The 21,656-nt window shown below is 37.0% G+C and overlaps 1 protein-coding gene across 7 annotated transcripts in view; it reads right to left on the bottom strand.

The window, feature by feature from the left end:
- Positions 1-711: 711 nt before the first annotated feature.
- LOC115697436 (uncharacterized) overlaps positions 712-21,656 on the bottom strand; it is a 28,568-nt gene continuing 7,623 nt past the window's right edge. For 2 of the 7 annotated variants that reach the window (XM_061118823.1, XM_061118824.1), the window contains exons 9-11: positions 4,712-4,840; positions 1,803-1,908; positions 712-1,490 (exon numbers count right to left, since the gene is read on the bottom strand). In XM_061118823.1, coding sequence (XP_060974806.1) covers positions 1,300-1,490; positions 1,803-1,908; positions 4,712-4,840 — 426 coding nt within the window. In that variant the 3' untranslated portion in view covers positions 712-1,299. Of the gene's footprint in view, positions 1,491-1,802; positions 1,921-4,711; positions 4,841-21,656 lie in introns of all 7 variants that reach the window. The other 5 variants (XM_061118822.1, XM_030624439.2, XR_009688769.1 and 2 more) reach the window with 4 other exon arrangements.

Genomic DNA, 21,656 nt, shown 5'->3' with positions numbered 1-21,656 from the left:
TGCAGAAAAAGATATATATTTTAATGGAGATGAAGACAATCTTGAAGTACAAGATACTACTATACAAAGCACCCACAAAACTTTGAATGATAGTATTGAGTTTAGCATTTCAAGAGATCAAATTCGTGAAATGGCTAATGTCCGTGATGAAATTGCTGATCATATATGGAGAGCGAATCGATGATGAAGATAATGAGTGAAGCTTATTAATAATTAAAACTTTTTAAATATTTTTCTTCAAGATTAGACTTTATTAATTCATATTTTATTATGACTTTGTCAATTTTGTGTTATAGATGATAATGAGTTTCGTAATTTCAAATTACTTGAATTTTTTTAAAATGTTAATGAGTATTTTTTATTTAATCTTTTTATAATTATATATTTATTTAAACATAAAAATAAATGATATTTATAATCTTTTTAATTAAAAAAGAAAAATATCAAAATTTATATTTTTTGTTTTTAAAATTAAATAATAAAAATAGTTACAGAACATACTTTTATTTTTTGTTTTTAAAAATATAAAACAAAAGTAATTGCAGAACACACTTTTATTTTCTGTTTTTAAAATTTGAAAACAAAAGTGGTTGTAGAACGCATTTTTATTTTTCAAAAACAAAATTTTAAAAATAAAAAATCTACTTTTATATTTCTGTTTTTAAAATTAAAAGGAATAAGTGTTACCAAACGCCACCAAAAATAACCAACTTTCAAGAAGAAGAAAAAAACAAACTTAGCAGTATATAGAGTTAGTATTGGGTTGCGTGCATCATATGCAAGTATTTTTGTTGAAAAAAAAATGAAAAGTACGCTAGAAATTATTTCCATGTGTCGGTATTTTTATAATTTTATAAGTTTAAATGGATAATGCTGTAAAACTTTACGCTTACTTGAGATTAACATAGTCCTACCAAAACAAACATAGTCCTACCAAGTACAAACCTTCCAGAACCAGTGTCTCTGCAGCTGAAAAAGATGAGGCTTGTTATATTAGTAAGATATAAGCTTTTTTTTTTTTTTTTTTTTTTTTTTTATTCAAAAAAAAAAAGATATAAGCTTTTTTCACTGCAAATGATGATGTTAATGAACACAATCAGTGGTAATACCCTTTTTTTTTTTTTCTTGAATCAGTGGTAATACTCTTGGAAGCTCAATAGAAGGATGGTAAGGACACCTTGCAGTTAAAGGGAAAAACAAAATTCATTGGCAAGGATGCTGCTCCAAAAAGGCCAATATCTCATGACCAAACTCATTGTTACCGCATTCAGACAGGAAACCAGAAAGAAATTCTGAATGTCACATCCAGGATTTCCAAGCCTTTTTCATTTTACTACCAAGGTATCTCATTCCATTAACACCTCCGACAGCCAAGAGGCCAGAGATGGCCTGTCTTGCACTTGAAACCATAACTTTTCGCTTTAGAATCTTCTGCATGCATTTTGCAGCCTCTTCTCTTGTGCTAATCATGAGTTCACATAGAGCTTGACCTGCAATAAAACATGAAAACTCTCGTGTAAATGTCAATTGTTACATTTATTACTCCATCAAGGACAGGTATCAACAAATTGGAAGGAGACTCCAATACAATGCTTGTATGAATTTGACAATCAAACATTTTCCACACACACATGCATAATGAAGATAAAGGCCCCATTTATTCTACATAAGACTTGTTGGAGCAGTTTCAAATTCATACTTTCAGATTTTACATTTGACTATAACAATTAGAATCTCAAATCAACTAGTACTTCCAGACTAATTTGTTATGATTATTATTGCATATGAGATGGAGTACACACCAGATTCACTAAAATGTTTCTTTCCTCCTAAATTCACCGCCATTTCACTTCTGACAACTGGAGGAAGAGAAGATACAAGAGTGTGAACTGTTGATAAACTACAATCCTGTAATAAAAACTAGCAATAAATTATTAATTTATGTAGCCCAAATGGAACGTAGTCACACACAGTGTTTCAGAATCATTGGAAATTTTATTGTTGACTGAGAACACTATCTAGTATATAACTTTATTTGAAGTTGTGTTAACGGTTATTTTTAGGCAAGAATAACAAAGTATTAAGTTGCTGAAAATATGCAGCTCTAAATTGAGAGAGAGAGAGAGAGAGAGAGAGATAGAGAGAGAGAGAGAGAGAGAGAGAGAGAGAGAGAGAGAGAACACTACCAACAAAAGTTTGCACCTGTAGCAAAAGATAAATTTCATCGTAAACATTGCTAACTCTCGTAGTAAATTCTATCTGCCCTTCCTTCATGGAGAGCCAAAAGAGTGTCCATGAAAAAAAAAATGGAGCTGGGAAAGTGTGCAGACTGAAGAAGTCCTTATATGGGCACAAGCTAAAGCTTGGTTTAAGGGCTTTATTAAAGTGATAAAACAACCATGGACACACACAAAGTCAGGCAGATCATACAATGTTCTATAAATATTTGAAGGAAAGTGCCCATCTTGATTGTGTCAGTGGATGATATTATGTTGAATGGGAGTGATCAATGTGAGCTTGATAAGCTGAAAAAGACTTGGGTGCATTAAAATATTTTCTCAGAATGGAATTTGCAAAGGTCCAAGGAAGGTATCTTTGTAAATCAGCGTATGTACTTGATCTACATAGTGAGACTTTTGGATCGAACTAATCTATTAACACAAATAGTTCATCAGAGAAAATTGAGTTATCTGGGCCCTAAAATATTGAATAGACGAATTGCTAAATTTCGGATGAGTTTGAAACCCCGAGCACACTGCCAATGATAAGCTGTAGGAAGGTGAGGATGACGTTAAGTCATCACGCCCCTTATGCCCTGGGTGACACACGTGCTTACAATGGTTGGGACAAGGGGTCACAATCCCGCAATTTCTATTATTAATATAATGAATGTATTATAATACATAATGCATAGTATATTAGTATAATACATAATATATTTTTATATAAATAACATGTATAAATTCTAAATTTGCAAAATTTGACAAGATAAAGACACAAATCAAATAAGTTGACCCTTCCTGTTAACTTCAGTTTTTGTTTGTTTTTCTTTTTTCATTGTTATTTGTATTTCGGAAACTTCTAACTTATCTTCTATTGTGTTGAATTTAAACATAGAATAAAATATTTATTAAATAATAAATAGATTTGAATTTCAAGACAAAGAATTCCCAGTTTTGTTTCATTTTCTAAAAATATCAAAAAATGTTGGGAAAAAAACATTGTTGGTAGCCACTGTGATGATAAAAATGTGTCAGACAGAAAAGTTATCTGGTATTCAGAGTAAGCCTACTGAAACATCAATTGAATCGAATGTTAAAGCAGAGAATCTGAAGGACCAGGAACGTTATCAAATACTAGTTGCAAGAATAATTCACCTCTCACACACACGGCCAGACGGCCAGACATAGCATTCTCAATGCGTATGGCAAGACAGTTTTCTCAATGAGGATGGCAAGTCAATTTATGTGTTCATTTGGCCTACTCAATTCAAAACCATCTGCAAAATTCTAAAGTATGGAAAACTTAGGAAAGGACTCGTGTTTAGATCACAAGATCTACAAATTAAAACCTATACAGATGCAGCTTGGGCTAGAAGTGTAGTAGATAGAAGATCTACCTTGTGTTATTGTTCATTTTTTGGGGGTAGCTTAGTCACATGGCAGAGTAAAAAACAAAATGCAGTTGAATCAGTGTTGAGGTTGAGATTAGAGTCGTGACTCGTGGTATATGTGAATTTTTGTGAATAAGAAGAATATATGAAGAACTGAAGGCATCACCATCATCGCCTATGAAATTGTATTGTGATAACAAGGCTACCATCTCGATTGCTCACAAACGACTTCTTCATGACTGTAAGAAACATGTGGAAGAAGTGGATAAGCATTTTATCAAGGAGAAGATAAAAGATGGACTGGTTGGTATGACTTATGTTCCTATGGAAAAACAAGTAGTAGAAATCTTCACAAAAGAATTGTTCAAAAAGCAATTTGATTTTTGAGTGGCAAGCTGGCTATGGAAGATATTTCAAGAAAGCTTTAGGGACTATTGGTAGAAAACTAATTTAGGAAGCTCCCTATCTTAGAATGATTCTTGTAAAGTTGTAAGATAGCTTTAAAGACTACTATTCTCAGGTTTAGGTTCTTGGGAATGGAAATGAAAACCAAGCCTATGTTTGGTATGAGTTTAGTTGAGAATTTATGTTTGTAAGGGTCTCGTATTTAAATTAATTTTGGGATAATCTAAAAATCTTAAAATACTTGAGTTTTGAGATCCTTTTAATCTCGATGCCTCAACTAAAACCCACCAAGTAAAATTCTTATACCGAACACTTAAGTGGCATTTGGTTGGAAGTAATAAAATGAAATGGAATAGAATAGAAAGGAAACAATTTTTATTCCATTCTTTAGTTTGGTTGCATTTTAGAGTATTGGAATGTCATTCCAATAGAATGACTTTTCTATCATTTTGGTAAAATGACTATTCCATTTTGAAAATAAATGAAAAACCATTCCAATGCAAGATGAGAAAAATAAAGGAATAATATATCAGAAAAATTACCCTATTATATATGTATATATATAAATAAAGTTCTCCACTGCAAGTAGATATTTACGACATTTCTTTCAAAAAAAAAAAAAAAAAGTAGATATTTACGACATGGTACTGAACAAAAAAGTAGACCGTGATGACTTTAAAGATCAAAACCAACCTGAGATATGTTTGATTTGTGATCCGAAAAATAAGAGGATCTAAGAATCTCTTTAGCCTCGTATTCTTCAAGAAATGGCTTGTACATTGACTGGAATAAATCAAACTGACCCCGTACAATCTTGTTCACCTGAAACATTTATTTTCTCATTCTCAAACTAAAGAATCATTGCAAATACACAAGAGCATAAAATGCCTCTTATAACCCCTTCTAGTAAACTGATGCCATGCAAAGTTAATAAATGAACTCACAAATAGCAACTCACGATAAACATAAGGGGCTCCCATTTCATAAAAATCTAATGAATTGAAAATGCAAATTACAAAATAAACAGTTCAATAAAAAACTTGTTAGAATATTACCTGTATATTTGTAAAAATTAGAATAAATTGTATTTAGTAGTTTCTTTTTTAGTCTTCTAACTTTATATATAAATATATACTATTCTATGGAATATAATACACAATTCAATCACCATATTTTACATGGTATCAGAGCTGACTGTAGGATTGGGAATTCAAAATTCAAAATTAGGGTTTATTCCGAATTTGGGTTTTTCAATTAGGGTTTTTTTTCGGAAACCATATTTAGAGGGATCTTTTGTTACCACCCACTCAAAAGGATTGCTAGCGGCCGATCTGCCAAACCCCAAAGTCTGGTCATCGGATTCCTCACACGTGTGGCTTACGCGCCGCTCGTTTCTTCTGCCACCTACCCCACGCATCGACGCGTGGAGGCGCGTGTGACAGAGGTTTCAGCAGCGATTCGTCTCCGATTCGTTTTTCAACCCCCCTTAAGCCTACTCACATTTGTCTCAAGTTATAGTTTGGTATTTCTCCCTACTTCGTATTTGGGTGTTCTTTACTTATTTTTCATTATTCAATTCAACCTTGTCTCGTTCGATATTTGTTTCTGAAATTATGACAGACGAAATCAAATCCAAAACCACTAGTTGTTTCTGATGTGATTCTTGTGTTGTCTAAAATCACGGACTGTGAATTGATTGGTTCGAATTATTTAGAATGGAGTAAGGCAATACGACTTTATCTAAGGAGTATTGACAAAAGATGATCACTTCACTGATGATCCTCCCAAAGAAAAAAATGATTCAAGGAAAGTGTGGCTACGTGAGGATGCTCGCTTGTTTCTTCAAATTCGAAATTCTATCGATAATGAGGTAATTAGTTTGAATAATCATTGTGAATTGGTTAAAGAACTAATGACATGTTTAAGGGAATTGAAATCAATGGTATGGTATTGATTCCTATACAATTATTTACTAAATTTCAAAAAAGGAGAAAGTAGTGGGGCCTACACAAATTAGGGAGAAAATAAAAAGAAATGTTTTCCTCCCATTTTTATAGGGAATACATTTCCCTTTCCTAACTTAGTTTATTTTAATTTTAATTTTACTAATTAAAAATAAAAAAGACAAATATGCCCTTTAAAAAAGTCGACAAATTTAGGGAAAAAATATTTTTGCTGTGTTATTTTATTTCTGATATAAAGCAGTATATATAACATGTACAATAAATCTACAAAGAGAAACATATCAAATAATAAAGATACAATGAATCCCTAAACTAATTCCCTAAAAATATGGTACAATAAAAACAGAATCATTATTATACAGCTATACTGTATAATAATAATAATAATTAAGAAAGCTGATTTTCCAACACTCCCCCTCAAGCTGGACTAAAAATGTTCTCCATAGCCAGCTTGCTAGTCAGAAAATCAAATTGGTATCAGAGCCAGAACAAGAAAAAGAAAAAAAAAATCATACTCTACCCTAATCGCACCCCTAACCCTAATCACCTCTGTCCTATTTGCACCATGTTAGATTCTGAGTCAGGTATAACCAAAAACAACCCCATCCCAACCAATTCCACTATTCTTTCTACCAAATCTACCGAGTCTCGCTCTGTCCAGATCACTACTATGCGCTTGAATGGAGAAAACTTTTTGAGATGGTATCAATCGGTGAAGATGTATATGAAAGGTCGAGGAAAAATTGGATATTTGACTGGTGAAAAGAAGGCTCCAGCTGAAACTGATTCAACCTATGAAACTTGGGATGCTGAAAATTCTATGGTGATGGCTTGGCTTGTTAACTCTATGGTAGAAGAGATTAGCTCCAATTATATGTGCTATCCCACAGCAAAGGAGCTATGGGACAACATTATTGAAATGTATTCTGATCTTGAAAATCAATCTTAGTTTTTCGGGTTAAATATCAAACTTGGAGAAATAAAGCAAGGGGAGGACAACGTGACAAAGTACTTTAATCTTTGAAAAGAATCTGGCAAGACTAAGATCTTTTCGATACTTATGAGTGGAAATCTGCAGAAGATGGCAAACACCACAAGAAAACGATTGAGAAAACCCAAATCTATAAGTTCCTGGCTGGTCTCAATGTTGAGTTTGATGAGGTGAGGGGGAGGATTATTGGAAGACAGCCCCTACCTCCAATTGGTGAAGTATTCGCTGAAGTTAGAAGAGAGGAGAGTCGTAGGAGTGTTATGTTGGGAAAAAAGACACCTACATCTATTGTTGAGAGTTCAGCGCTAGCCATCATGGGCGCAGGATATAACAAGAACACCCCATACATGCAGAAAACTGATGAGAAGCCACGCGTTGGTGTGATTTCTGTAATAAACCTCGTCATACTCGAGAGACCTGCTGGAGAATCCATGGCAAACCAGCAAACTAGAAAAGCAAGGCAGAGAGAGAAAAGACAGGTCGAACCCCTTCTGCACATGAACCTGAGTCCAGCCCCTTCACTAAGGAGCAGATGAATCACTTTCATGCAATACTGAACACTACCTCGTTCTCATCCGGTATTCCTACTGCCTCTATTGCATATGCAGGTAACAAAGTATTAGAAATAAATGCTTTAAGATGTTATCAAAAATCATCCACCATGGATAATTGATTCTGGAACTTCAGATCATATGACAAGTTCTTCTAAATCTTTTGAATCATATATACCTTGTTCAAGAGATCAAAAAGCTAAAATAGTTGATGGTAATTTCTTTTTTTTTTTTGAAAAAGGAGAAGAGATCCTTATGTCTTTGACAGGATCCTCCCCGATATATATTAAAAGCCTCCCTTATGGTGGAAGAAAACCATAATTACAAATAATAACAAAACAAAAATTCTAATGCAAGAGTATTCCCCCACTTTGCCTCAAAAGAAAAAGAAGTAAATACATCCACATACTGACCCTATACAAATGATTTCCATTCTCTACACAAATCTAAAAAAGATAGGTCCTCAAAATGTTTAGTTTTAAAGACCCAAGTAGCTGTCCAAAATTTGACTTGCTCCCACACATCCTCTTCTGATTTAGTAGTCCCTTCAAAGATTCTAGCATTTCTTTCAAGCCATACGGCCCAAATTGTTGCTACTATCGTTGTTTTCCATAACTTTGTTTTGCGTTTACTTCCATTTAACTTGGACACTATCAAATGTGATACAGACCTTGGCATAGCCCATGATAATTCAAATTCTCCCAACACATATGTCCATATTCGACGAATATATTTGCATTCCAAGAAAAGGTGGCCAACAATTTCTCCGCTGCCTTTACAGCAGACACACCACCCCGGGAAAATACAAAAAAAAGGCTTCCTTTTTAACACCTTATCATGGACATTTACTTTTTCCAAAACCACAAGCCAGCCAAACACCTTAACTTTTGATGGAACACAGCTTTTCCATAGGGACTTTGTCCAATCCAGACCCCTAACTGATGGATTTGATGTCAGCCAGGAAAAAGCTGATTTACAAGAGAAAACACCAGAAGGATCTGGTCTCCAAATACGGCTATCCTCCGAGATACTCAGTACTTTTACATGTTCCACTTTTTGCATCAATGAAATAAGGCTTGGTATCTCTCTATCCATTAAGTTCCTTCTGAATTTGAAATTCCAGCTCTCCACCCATCCACCTGGTAATCCCTCGTCAACTATCATTTCCTTTATAGGAGCGTTTCTTCCTTTTGAGATCACTGCTAAATCAGGGAATGCACTAACCAAAGGACGATCGTCAATCCGGACGTCTTCCCAAAACCGAATTCTATCCCCTCTTCCTATTTTAAAATGTACCAAACCCAGAAACTCGTCATACAAATCTGAGATGTCTCTCCACGGACCTTTAGGAGATAAACGACTATCTTTCTTAGAGTCCCAAAGATTATCAGCCCTACCATATCTACTGACCACTACCCTATGCCACAACGAGTTTTGCTCTAAGGGAAATCTCCACAACCACTTCAGAAGCAAACTTCTGTTTCTTAATTCTAACCTCCCAATTCCTAGGCCTCCCTCATGTCGAGGCCTACAAACCTCATCCCAAGCCACTAGATGCTCCCCACACCTTCCCACAAAAAATCTCTCATCATCTTCTCGAATGTTTTAGTTACTGACTTAGGTGCTTTAAATAATGAAAGGAAATATAAAGGAAGGGAAGATAGAACTGACTGAATGAGAGTCAGCCTACCCCCTTTAGATAAAAATGCACATTTCCATCCATCGAGTCTGTTGGCGCACTTGTCCAGAACTGGTTCCCAAAAACTCCATTTCCTAGGCGAACCCCCCAAGGGCAGCCCCAGATATTGCAATGGCCAGCTTCCTACTTCACATCCAATCCTCCTTGCAAGCCTTGAAACCATTTCCTCATTCGTACAAATTCCCAACAATTGGCTTTTGCTCAAGTTAATCTTTAATCCAGATAAAGCACAAAATGCTTCTACTACCCTCAACAACTTGTGTAACGATTGTTCATTCTCAACAAAGAATAGCGTATCATCTGCGAACTGAAGGTGACTAACTTGGACTCGCTCCCTTCCTACCAAGAATCCAGAAGTATTACCTGAGCTGACAGCCTTATTCGTCATTCTCCCCAGCACATCTGCAACCAGGGTAAATAGGAAGGGCGAAAGTGAGTCACCTTGTCTGAGTCCTCGCGACCCAAATAACTTTCCCCTTGGTGCTCCATTGACGAAGACTGAAAATGAGGTAGATGATATACACCCTTTGATCCACTTCCTCCAAATTTCTCCAAAACCTTTCTTTCACAAGACTAAGTCCACGAATTCCCATTCGACTCGGTCATAAGCTTTTTCAAAATCAATTTTGTAGACCAAACCGCTTCGACCTCTACTTCTATAGTCTTCTACTGTCTCGTTAGCGATGAGAACTGAGTCCAGTATTTGTCGACCCTCAACAAAGGCCGACTGAGTTTCAAGGATAGTCTCACCCAAAACGCCCCTGAGTCTGATAGAGAGCATCTTAGCAATAACCTTATAAACGCTTGTTATCAGACTGATTGGTCTGTAATTTCTAACCCTGCAACTGCCAAGCTTCTTAGGAATTAAGCAAATGAATGTTTCGTTGATGCTTCCTTGAATAATACCATCTCTTTCGAACGACTTAACCACTTTCATCAAATCTTCTTTGATTACCTCCCACTGAGACTGAAACAAAGCCAAACTGAAACCATCCGGCCCCGGTGCTTTACTGCCTTCACAGCTGAAAACTGCCTCTCTGACTTCGCTTTCATCAAACGGTCTTTCTAAATGCCTAGCGGAGTCATCTGGTATTGCATGCCAATCAATTCCTTCAATACTACTACCCACTCTTCTTTCAGAAGTATACAGACTTGAGAAAAAAGAAGTTATCTCCTTGACTATTTCTTCCTTCTCCTCAATAATTGATCCATCTTCTCTCTCAAGTCGTGATATTAGGTGTATATTAGCTGTAAGAGAGTTAGATATTTAGTAGATATTTAGTAGATATTTAGTCTCCTAACTCTGTATATAAATATGTATTATTCTATGAAATCAACATACAATTCGAATCACTATTTTCTACATGGTATCAGAGCATTGTGATTCAAAATTCGAAATCCGCCGCCGCCGCCGCCGCCGATCTACAAACCCCCGAAGTCCGGTCGCCGGATTCCTCGCGCGTGGGGCTCACGCGCCGCCTGAAGCTTCTGCGCGTGGGGCTCACGCGCCGGCGCGTAGAGGCGCGTGTGACGGCGCCTTCGACGGCGGTCTGTTGCCGATTCTTCACTGGGTTCTTCTAAGCCCACTCGCATCTGTTCTAGGTTGTAATTCGGTGTTTGTTTGTCTTCTTCGTGTTTGGGTGTTCATTCCTTGGTGTTCTTTTGTTCTTTTTCTCTGTCCTTTGTGTTTGTTTTTGAGATTATGGCAGAGATAAGATTAGATTCAAAATCAGTTGTTGTTTCTGATGTTGTTCCCGTGATGTCTAAAATCACGGATCATAAGTTGATTGGTTCGAATTATTTGGAATGGAGTAAGACGATTCGACTGTATTTGAGGAGTATTGACAAAGATGATCACTTGACTGACGATCCTCCTGAAGAAACAAACGATTCAAGGAAAATATGGCTCCGTGAGGATGCTCGCTTGTTCCTTCAAATTCGAAATTCTATCGATAATGAGGTAATTAGTTTGATTAATCATTGTGAATTGGTTAAAGAACTAATGGGTTACTTGGAGTTTTTGTATTCTGGCAAAGACAACATATCTCGCATATATGATGGTTGCAAAGCTTTTTATCGCGCGGAGAAACAAAATAAGTCTCTTATGAATTATTTTATGGCTTTCAAGAAAACATATGAAGAACTTAATGTGCTATTACCGTTTAGTCCTGATGTAAAAGTTCAACAGCGCCAACGAGAACAGATGGCTATTATGAGTTTTCTTGCAGGACTCTCATCTGAATTTGACTCTGCAAAGTCACAAGTTCTCTCTGGTTCTGATGTCTCCTCTTTACAAGATGTGTTTACTCGTGTTCTTCGCACGAGACTACCTCTTCAACTCCTCCGAATAGCGCACTTGGTGAGTCGTAATAATGCACAGGAAAGAAACTCTACTCCAAGTGGATTTAAAGGAGGTAATTCACAAGGACCTGATAACCGCACACCAAATTCTGGGAGCATCATGTGCAATTATTGTAAGAAACCAGGCCACACCAAGTTTGAGTGTAGGAAGTTACAATTTAAGAATCGACAACAACACTCTGCCAATATTGCAAGCACTAGTGATGCATCTGACAAATCGGTCCTTATTTCTGCTGATGAATTTGCCAAGTTCTCAAGGTATCAGGAAACACTTAAGTCTTCATCTTCTTCTGTCACTGCGATTGCTGAATCAGGTAACTCTAATGCATGCCTTCTTTCCAAATCCTCAAAATGGGTCATTGATTCTGGTGCCACAGATCATATGACAGGTAATTCCCGTCTCTTTTCCACTTTTCAGTCTCATAGTCCCACTTCTGTTGTCACCTTAGCTGATGGGTCAACAGCTTCTGTTCTTGGATCTGGCACTATTGTTCCTACACCTATGCTATCTTTGTCATCAGTCTTACATTTACCTGATTTGTCCTTTAATTTGCTTTCTGTTAGTCAACTCACTCGTAATCTAAATTGTTGCATCTCATTCTTTCCTGATCATTGTTTGTTTCAGGATCTTGTGACGAAGAAGATTATTGGTAAAGGACATGAATCTGGTGGCTTGTATGTTCTTGACCCACTTCCACCAACCTCTATTGCTTGTTCGAGTGTTGCTTCCGCTTTTGAGGCTCATTGTCGTTTAGGTCATCCATCCCTTCCTTTGCTCAAGAAACTGTGTCCCCAATATCGTAGTTTATCTTCGTTAGATTGTGAGTCATGTCAGTTTGCCAAACATCATCGTGTTAGTTTGAGTCCACGTGTCAATAAACGTGCTAGTGTTCCTTTTGAGTTAGTTCATTCTGATGTTTGGGGTCCTTCTCCTATTTTGTCTCAACCTGGATTCAGGTATTTTGTTACTTTTGTGGATGATTATTCTCGTGTAACTTGGTTATATTTAATGAAAAATCGTTCTGAGTTGTTTTCTATATTCTGTGCTTTTTGTGCTGAGATTCAAACTCAATTTAATGTATCTATTCGTACTTTGAGAAGTGATCATGCCAAAGAGTACATGTCTACTCAATTTCAATCTTATATGACCTCTAATGGCATGCTTCATGAAACTTCTTGTGTTGATACGGCACCTCAGAATGGTGTTGCAGAACGTAAAAACAGACATCTTCTTGAAACTGCACGTGCTCTCTTGTTTCAAATGAAAGTCCCTAAACCTTTTTGGGCCGATGCAGTTTCCACGGCATGCTTTCTTATTAATCGCATGCCATCCTCTGTTCTTAATGGTGCAATTCCATTTAAAATTCTTTTTCCTCATAAGTCATTATTTCCAGTTGCTCCGCGAGTGTTTGGTAGTGTTTGTTTTGCTCGCGATGTCCGTCCATCTGTCACCAAATTAGACCCTAAGGCACTAAAGTGTGTCTTTCTTGGTTATTCTCGTCTTCAGAAAGGGTATAGGTGTTATTGTCCTGATCTCAACAAATATCTTGTTTCTATTGATGTTACTTTTGTAGAAAATACACCTTATTTTTCATCTTCCACTACTTCTACTAGTCAGGGGGAGGATGATGATTTGTTGGTTTATTCTGTCACATCCTATGCGCCTGCTACATGTTCGGCGGGTCTCTAGTTCCTTCACCTCGCCTCGGTCGTCACCCCCACGTGTCTACACCTCCACCACCTCCACCACCTCTACCACCTCCACCACTCCCTCGGCCTCCTATAGTGTACACCAGGCGCCCCCCTCCTCCACCTCCTGTTTCATGTCCTGCACCTGCATCTTCGTCATCAGATCCGGAAATCTCAGATGATCTTCCCATTGCACTACGTAAAGGTAAACGCCAATGTACTTTTCCTATTACTTCTTTTGTGTCTTATAATCATCTCTCATCTTCTTCTTGTTCTTTTATTGCTTCTCTTGATTCTATCACTATTCCTAAAACTGTTCGAGAAGCGATGTCTCATCCTGGTTGGCTTGCTGCAATGATAGAAGAGATGAATGCTTTGGTTGCGAATGGTACTTGGGTCTTGGTTGATTTACCTTCCGGAAAACAGGCCATCGGGTGTAAATGGGTGTTCACGGTTAAATTCAATCCAGAAGGCACAGTTGCTCGCTTAAAGGCCCGTCTTGTTGCCAAGGGTTATGCTCAAACCTATGGAGTGGACTATTGTGATACTTTTTCTCCTGTTGCTAAACTCACATCTGTTCGACTGTTCATTTCCATGGCAGCTACTCATCATTGGCCTTTGCATCAGCTTGATATTAAAAATGCTTTTCTTCATGGAGATCTTGAGGAAGAAGTATATATGGAGCAACCTCCTGGGTTTGTTGCTCAGGGGGAGTTAGGGCGAGTTTGTCATCTTCGCAAATCTTTATATGGATTGAAACAAAGCCCTCGTGCTTGGTTTGGTAAATTTAGTCAGGCTGTTGAGAAGTTTGGTTTGTTGAAAAGTAAGTCAGATCATTCTGTGTTTTATAAAAGATCAACTGTTGGTATCATTTTGTTAGTGGTGTATGTTGATGACATCGTTATTACTGGAAGTGATACTGAAGGCATCTCATCCCTTAAGTCTTTCATTCACACCCAGTTTAACACGAAAGATTTAGGGGAGCTCAAGTATTTCTTGGGGATTGAAGTTACTCGGAGTAAACAAGGTATTTTTCTGTCTCAAAGAAAGTATGTACTTGATTTGCTAACTGAGACAGGAAAATTGGGATCAAAACCCTGCAATGCTCCAATGAATCCAGCTGTGCATCTTACACGTGATGGGAAACCATTTGAAGATCCTGAGAAATATCGCAGGTTAGTTGGAAAGTTGAATTATTTAACTGTGACTCGTCCAGATATTGCATTCCCGGTTAGTGTTATCAGTCAGTTCATGTCTTCTCCAACAATTCATCATTGGGCAGCATTAGAACAAATTTTATGTTATTTAAAAGGAGCACCAGGACGAGGTATAGTTTACAAGGATCATGGACATACCCAGATTGAGTGTTTTTCTGATGCAGATTGGGCAGGCTCCAAGGTAGATAGACGATCCACTTCAGGATATTGTGTATTTGTTGGGGGCAATCTGGTCTCTTGGAAGAGTAAGAAACAAAATGTTGTATCTAGATCCAGTGCTGAATCAGAATATAGAGCTATGGCCCAGTCTGTGTGTGAGGTAATATGGATTTATCAGCTTTTGACTGAATTTGGGTTTAAGACTTCTATTCCAGCAAAATTATGGTGTGATAATCAAGCTGCTCTTCATATTGCCTCGAATCCCGTATTCCACGAGCGAACTAAGCACATTGAGATTGATTGTCATTTTGTTCGTGAGAAAATTCAACAAGGTCTGATCTCCACAGGATATGTGAAGACCGGAGAACAACTAGGAGATATTTTTACAAAGGCTTTGAATGGGGTGCGGGTTGATTATCTTTGTAACAAGCTGGGCATGATTAACATCTATGCTCCAGCTTGAGGGGGAGTGTTAGATATTAGGTGTATATTAGCTGTAAGAGAGTTAGATATTTAGTAGATATTTAGTAGATATTTAGTCTCCTAACTCTGTATATAAATATGTATTATTCTATGAAATCAACATACAATTCGAATCACTATTTTCTACACCTTGCATTCAGCAGATTATGAAAGAATCTTGAATTTGCATCGCCTTCCTTAGCCCATTTGCATTTTGATTTCAATTATACACCTCTTTCCTCTTCGAAGACCAGTTGCTGCCATTCTTTTTTGATTGCCCTTCTTTCCTCCATTAATGATTGGTTCCACTCATCAGAGGCTTCCAAACTGTCTAGCTTCATCAGTCTTCTTTCCATTGCAATTTTTGTCAAGTGTTTATTACCGTATATCTTTTTGCTCCATTCCTTAATGTTGCCTTTGACTTCCCTCAATTTACTCATAAACTTAGTGCCCTCCCAACTAGCTCCTTCAGCCTTCTGCCACCAACTCTCAAAATTCTTGGAGAACATACTGTGCTCTAGCCATTGATTATCAAAGCGAAAAGGGCTAGGACCCCAGGAAGGGGGATTAGAATCAAGTACAACTGGACTATGGTCCGAAACAATCCTGACCAACATCTCTTGTCTCACAAAAGTGAACGCATTACTCCAGCTGTTGGTGAATAAAAATCTGTCCAGCCTGCAGCAAATAGGCTTGTTTCGAAAATTCGACCAAGTAAATTTTCCATTATTCAACTGCGGGTCCATTAACTTCAATTCTCGCACCAATTGATCAAACATCTTCATACTCTTAGTCCAAGAGTTACTATTAAGTTTCTCTTGCACTCTCCTAACCACATTAAAATCCCCTCCTAAACACCACATATCACCACAAATTGCACTTAGACCCGCCATCTCATCCCAAAATACTGACCTCTCTTTATATGAACATGGACCGTAGACCCCCGAGAACCACCACGGTCTTCGACCTTCTGCTTCAATTAATACTGAAATGGAAAACTCACCGACCATGGACTCCAACACATTGATACTTCTAGTATCCCATACTACCAACGTGCCTCCTGATCTTCCTATGGCAGGCATCAAAATCCATGCTTTAAACCGGGATCTCCAAATACTGCCAATGAACTTTCTGTCAACAGATGCCTTCTTCACTTCTTGTAACACCACTAAATCCGGATTCACCTTACTGATTGTAGCCTTGATTGCCTTTCTCTTCATCTTGTCTCCACTTCCTCTAACATTCCAAGTTAGGATTCTCATATTGATCTTTTTGGAAGCCCCTCTGTTTTCTGACCTTTCTCATAATTTATGTTAAAGGTCAAATTTTTAAGCTCTCTATTGCTCTTCCTTCCACCTTTGGAACACTGATTCTTTTGATTCTCTTCCTTTTCTTTAAGTATTAGATTCATGCCCAGTTCTGCCATGGATTCAACTAGCTCCGATTCAGAAAACAACAAATTATCTCTCTCGTCTGGATCGGCCATTTCCATTCTTGCTTGCTCAGTAACTAGCTCATGAGGCTCTGAATCACCTTTAAATCTATCATCCTCTTGCCAAAGCTCATTGATATGACATAAAATATCTTCATTTTCTTCCGCTTCTTCTTCTTCTTCTTCTACTTCTTCTTCTTCGTCTTCCTCTTCAGTACAAGAACCATCTTCCTCTTCCGAATTGTCATCTTCTGAGCTGAATTTGTTAATTGCTTCCACACTTGGGTCTTCATCCTTGTCCAACTCCTCAAGGTGATCTTCCCCACCTATCTGCTCCATTACATCAACGCTGCCAGAAGAAATGAATTTTCTTTTTCTAATGTATACTTTCAGCATTTTTTTGCTAATAATTTCCTCCCCAAGTAAAACTTTTTCTGATGCTTGTAATACTGAGTTTGAAATAAGTCTTCCTGTAGCCATGAAGTCTTCCCATAAATTAATAGTTGCATTTTTAAAATCCTCTCTTCTCTTCGGTCTAACTTTCTTGAGAATGCCTTCAAAAATTACATTTAGCTCATTCAAGGCAGCTTTGATTGATCTGCTAAGGGCACCCGAACTGCCCTTTTATCCAGTAAAATTGTATATGGGCCCAAATGTCTGTAATTTGGGTGACCCATGTCACTGCTCAGCACCTCCAATCCCAATAAAGGGGCAGCCACACCAACCGGCCCACTAACAATCTGTCCCAAGCCTTCATTTGGCCCTACCCCCTCCAAATAATTAATCTTGGGCCTCTCCCCAGCATATATTCGGCCCACCTCAGGTACAATACTATCTTGGCCCATTTTAATAAAGATATCATCTTCATATAGCTGCCACATGTATTTTAAATTAATAAAAGTACTAGGTATGAAGGACAACCTAACACGTGGCCCTTCTAGGTCCCTCACCAGCCTCCTAAAAATACTATGAATAGTTATCATTCCCCTAGATTCTTGTGATTTCTTTTTGAAAATACCAACCGCCTCCACACCATTAATCTGCGCATGAAAATCAGTCTCGATAGTCACAAAATCATTTCTGCCCATTAAAATCTTCCCTGAATGAGCACCGGCCACCATGATCCCCGGAGCTACTGAGTTCTCCGATACCGACTCCCCTATTTTTTCTGAAAAAGTTGTTGCAGATTCTCTATTGATCTCATCTTCGTTCATGAACCAGTTCTCAGCCTCTTGGTGAACAGCAGGCTCGGCTCCACCATGATTCTCAACACTGCCAGCCACTGCCAATATTTCTTCTTCATCCCTACCATCTCCAACCTTTTCAACTACCTCCACTCCATTTACTCCATTTTTTCCTTCTACAGCAGGCTCATTACCATCCCCAAACACCTTGTTGTGATCAAAATCTTGATACCAACAAGTACCAAAATATCCATGAAACCTATAACTTAAATCATTAAGTTTGAACATTTTCAATTCCACCCATTTACCTTCGTGCTCTAAGACCACAGATTCTGGTACAGAACCAGAATCATCACCCCTCAATTGAAGTCTCATATGCGAGAGCATGCTTGCTTCAGCCGTGTCTTTATCCACATCCAAGAGACCACCACAACAATCACCAATTTTTCTGAAAATTTTCATATGCCAAAGGTTCAGAGGCAAACCTTGTATTCCAATCCAGGAGTCCCTACACTCCACTTTAATATTTTCCTTTTGTGACTCCCAACTCCATGGACGAAAAGACACTACAGTTTGTGCCCCTGGAACACTCATTTTTTGAGTTTTGATTAATTCATCTCTATCCATCTTGTCCTTACACCAAACTATGCATCTGTCATCAAATAATTGACTAACCACCAATTTTCTCCCTAACTCCCTAGAGAGATTATAGAATATGACACTCCAGGATGCATGGCTGTTGTCTCGGATAAGGATAGTGGCCAGCTCCCAATTTCTGATTTGCGCCCTCGATCTCATGTATTCATAAAACTTTGGTTGGTGGGATCTCTTCTCTGGATAAGGATTTTTTGGTTTGAAGCTAGGATTGATGGCTGGGAATAATTCCATCCACTCAATATCTCCTTTCCTGCGGCCAAACTCTTTAGCAGATACAAACTTTTTTGCATTAGCATTCTCCACCTGAATGTTCTGTTTGGTCGTTGGTCTCCACGGCTCCTTCACTACATTCGCCCACGATCGCTGATTCGATAATCTTCCATTGTTTGTCTCTGCTTTCTGCTGAAGCCTATTCCCGTTAACAATAGCTTGCTCTCTCTTCATAGTGCTGTTGAGACACCTTAAAAAATCAGACCACCCCTTCGCCTTCTCTTCTTCAGGTATGATGACTGTTTTCATCACGTTGTTCTTAAGCACTGAAATTTTCAAAAAACATCCTTTTGTATTCGAAAAGCACTTCACGAGATAGCAACCAGACCTATTTCGAAACGATCTTTTGAAGCTGACTCTTCGCCTTTCCTCTTTCTGCTGGACTTCCTTCAAGGTCTCGATGATCCAATCCACAACATCAATCGTTATAGCAACTTCATACCCAAAATGTCTAGTTCTTTCACAAATGCGGACAGAGCCACCATCGGACGTCAAAGTAATCATGAACACCTTGTGTTTGGTGTGGAAACTCCAATATTTTCGGAGTTTCTGATTATAAGTCGAAGCAGTGTTATTTTTCCAGTCAAAACCAGTAGGGTAGTGACCTTTTTTCTTCCCAAAACCAGTGGGATTTCGGTGCATTCCATGGACAGAAGGGCCATGGAACCCCCTCGTGTGCATGGCTCAGTTCTCAATCAGAGGAGAGAGAAAATTTTAGTGTAATCACTTGATGGTAATTTCTCATCCATTGAGGAAAAGGTTTAGTTAAGATTTCTAAGGGGATAGATCTTAAATCTGTCCTCCATGTTCCTAAACTTACTTGCAATCTCTTATCTGTCAGCAAATTATCTAAAGATTCTAATTGTTGTGTGGTTTTCCATGAATCTCATTGTGTTTTTCAGGACCAGAGTTCGGGGAAGACGATTGGCAATGCTAGGATGATTAATGGACTCTATTATTTCGAAGATAATGCTTCTGAAAATAAAATTGCACAAGGATTCAGTAGCATTAGTTCTCTTTCTGTTTATGATCAAATAATGGTTTGGCATTATAGATTAGGCCATCCTAGTTTTTTTTATTTAAAACATTTGTTTCCAGCACTATTTAAACTGTTAAATCTTTTGTCTTTTCAATGTGAAAGTTGTTTATTGGCCAAAAGCCAACAAAAACCTTACATAAAATCTTTTTATCATCCTTCAAAACCATTTTATCTATTTCATAGTGATGTCTGGGGACCTTCTAAGGTTACCACTAACTCTGGAAAAAAATGGTTTGTATAGACAACCACACTCGTCTTTGTTGGGTTTATTTAATGAGGGAAAAGTCTGAGGTTGAACAAATTTTTACTGATTTTTACAAAATGATTGAAAATCAGTTTCAAACAAAAATCAGTATTTTAAGAACTGATAATGGAACAGAATACTTTAATCACATCTTGGGAAATTTTTTAAAAGAAAAAGGTATTTTGCATCAATCTACATGTCCTGATACTCCCGAACAAAATGGAATAGCAGAAAGAAAGAATAAACACTTGTTAGAAGTAGCTCGTGCCATGATGTTTTATATGAATGTTCCAAAATATTTATGGGGGGACGCTGTTCTTACTGCATCTTATTTGATAAATAGAATGCCTACTAAAGTTTTACATTACACTACTCCTTTGAATTGTTTCAAAAAATTCTTTCCTACTTCTAGAATTAATTCAAATTTACCATTGAAGATTTTTAGGAGTACTGTTTTTGTTCATCTTCCAAAAAGGTCTAGATCTAAGTCAGATCCTAGAGCTATCTCTAAACGCATCTATATTACTATGGATGTCTCTTTTGCTGAAAATAGTCCTTATTTCTCAAAAAAATTTGTTCAGGGTGAGAATTCAGTGGTACAAAATTTTTGGGAACTTGTTGAACCTTTACCTAAGACTATTCTTGATGTTTCTCTTGAGAAAACTCAACCTACATCTATTGAATCCGAATCTAATCTTGGTTTGTCAGAAACAAAAATGCTACGATATATTAAAAATCGTAATGTTCTTGAGCCTGTGGTTTATTCAAGGAAGAACATTTGCGAAAGAAGTAGAGACCATCCAATCATCCCTGCACAAGACCAAATGGAAGCCCTGAACAATGGTTCTTCAAGTACCCCAGGTAATTCTTCTTCTATTCCTAGTTCTTCTTTGTCTCCAAGTAATATTTTGTCTTCACAATCTGTTTCAAGCCCTACATCTGAAACTCTAGATCTTCCTATTGCTCTGATACCAAGTCGACAGATTTAGGGAAAAAATGTTCTATGTGTTATTTTATTTTTGATATAAAACAGTATATATAACATGTACAAGTCTATAAAGAGAAACATATCAAATAATTAAGATGCAATGAATCTCTAAACTAATTCCCTAAAAATATGGTACAATAAAAACAGAATTATTATTATACAGCTATACTATATAATAATAATAATAATTAAGAAAGCTGATTTTTCAACAAAAAATCTATAAACAGAAAATAATTATATGTTCTAATAATAGCAATTTTATCAAATTAAAGCATTTTGATTATTTTTTCTAGTTATGTAAATAAAATAATATGATTTTGGTTTTCTTTCCAGACAGTTTAGTAAACAATATAATAAAATATTGTTTCCGATTATTTTCTATTTTAAACAGATTCATTTCTTCCATTAATTATTCTGATTCCAGTTACAGTTTAATAAACGCACCATAATAAATTACTTTCAATTTCTATATTGTGACAAAGACAACATATCTCACATATATGATGTTTACAAAGTCTTTTATCATGCGGAGCATAAAGATCAGTCTCTTATAAGTTATTTTATGGCATTTAAAAAACATATAGAGAGCTTAATGTGTTATTACCATTTAGTACTGATGTGAAGGTTCAACAACACCAACGAAAGCAGATAGTTATTATGAGTATCTAAGTTTGATTCTCCAAAATCACAAGTTCTCTCTTATTCCGATGTCTCATCTTCACAAGATGTGT

The sequence above is a fragment of the Cannabis sativa genome, chromosome 7 (assembly GCF_029168945.1).
Source record: "Cannabis sativa cultivar Pink pepper isolate KNU-18-1 chromosome 7, ASM2916894v1, whole genome shotgun sequence".
Classification (NCBI taxonomy): Eukaryota; Viridiplantae; Streptophyta; class Magnoliopsida; order Rosales; family Cannabaceae; genus Cannabis; species Cannabis sativa.
Note: the sequence above shows the minus strand (reverse complement) of the source record. Positions and strands in the feature narration are given on the sequence as shown.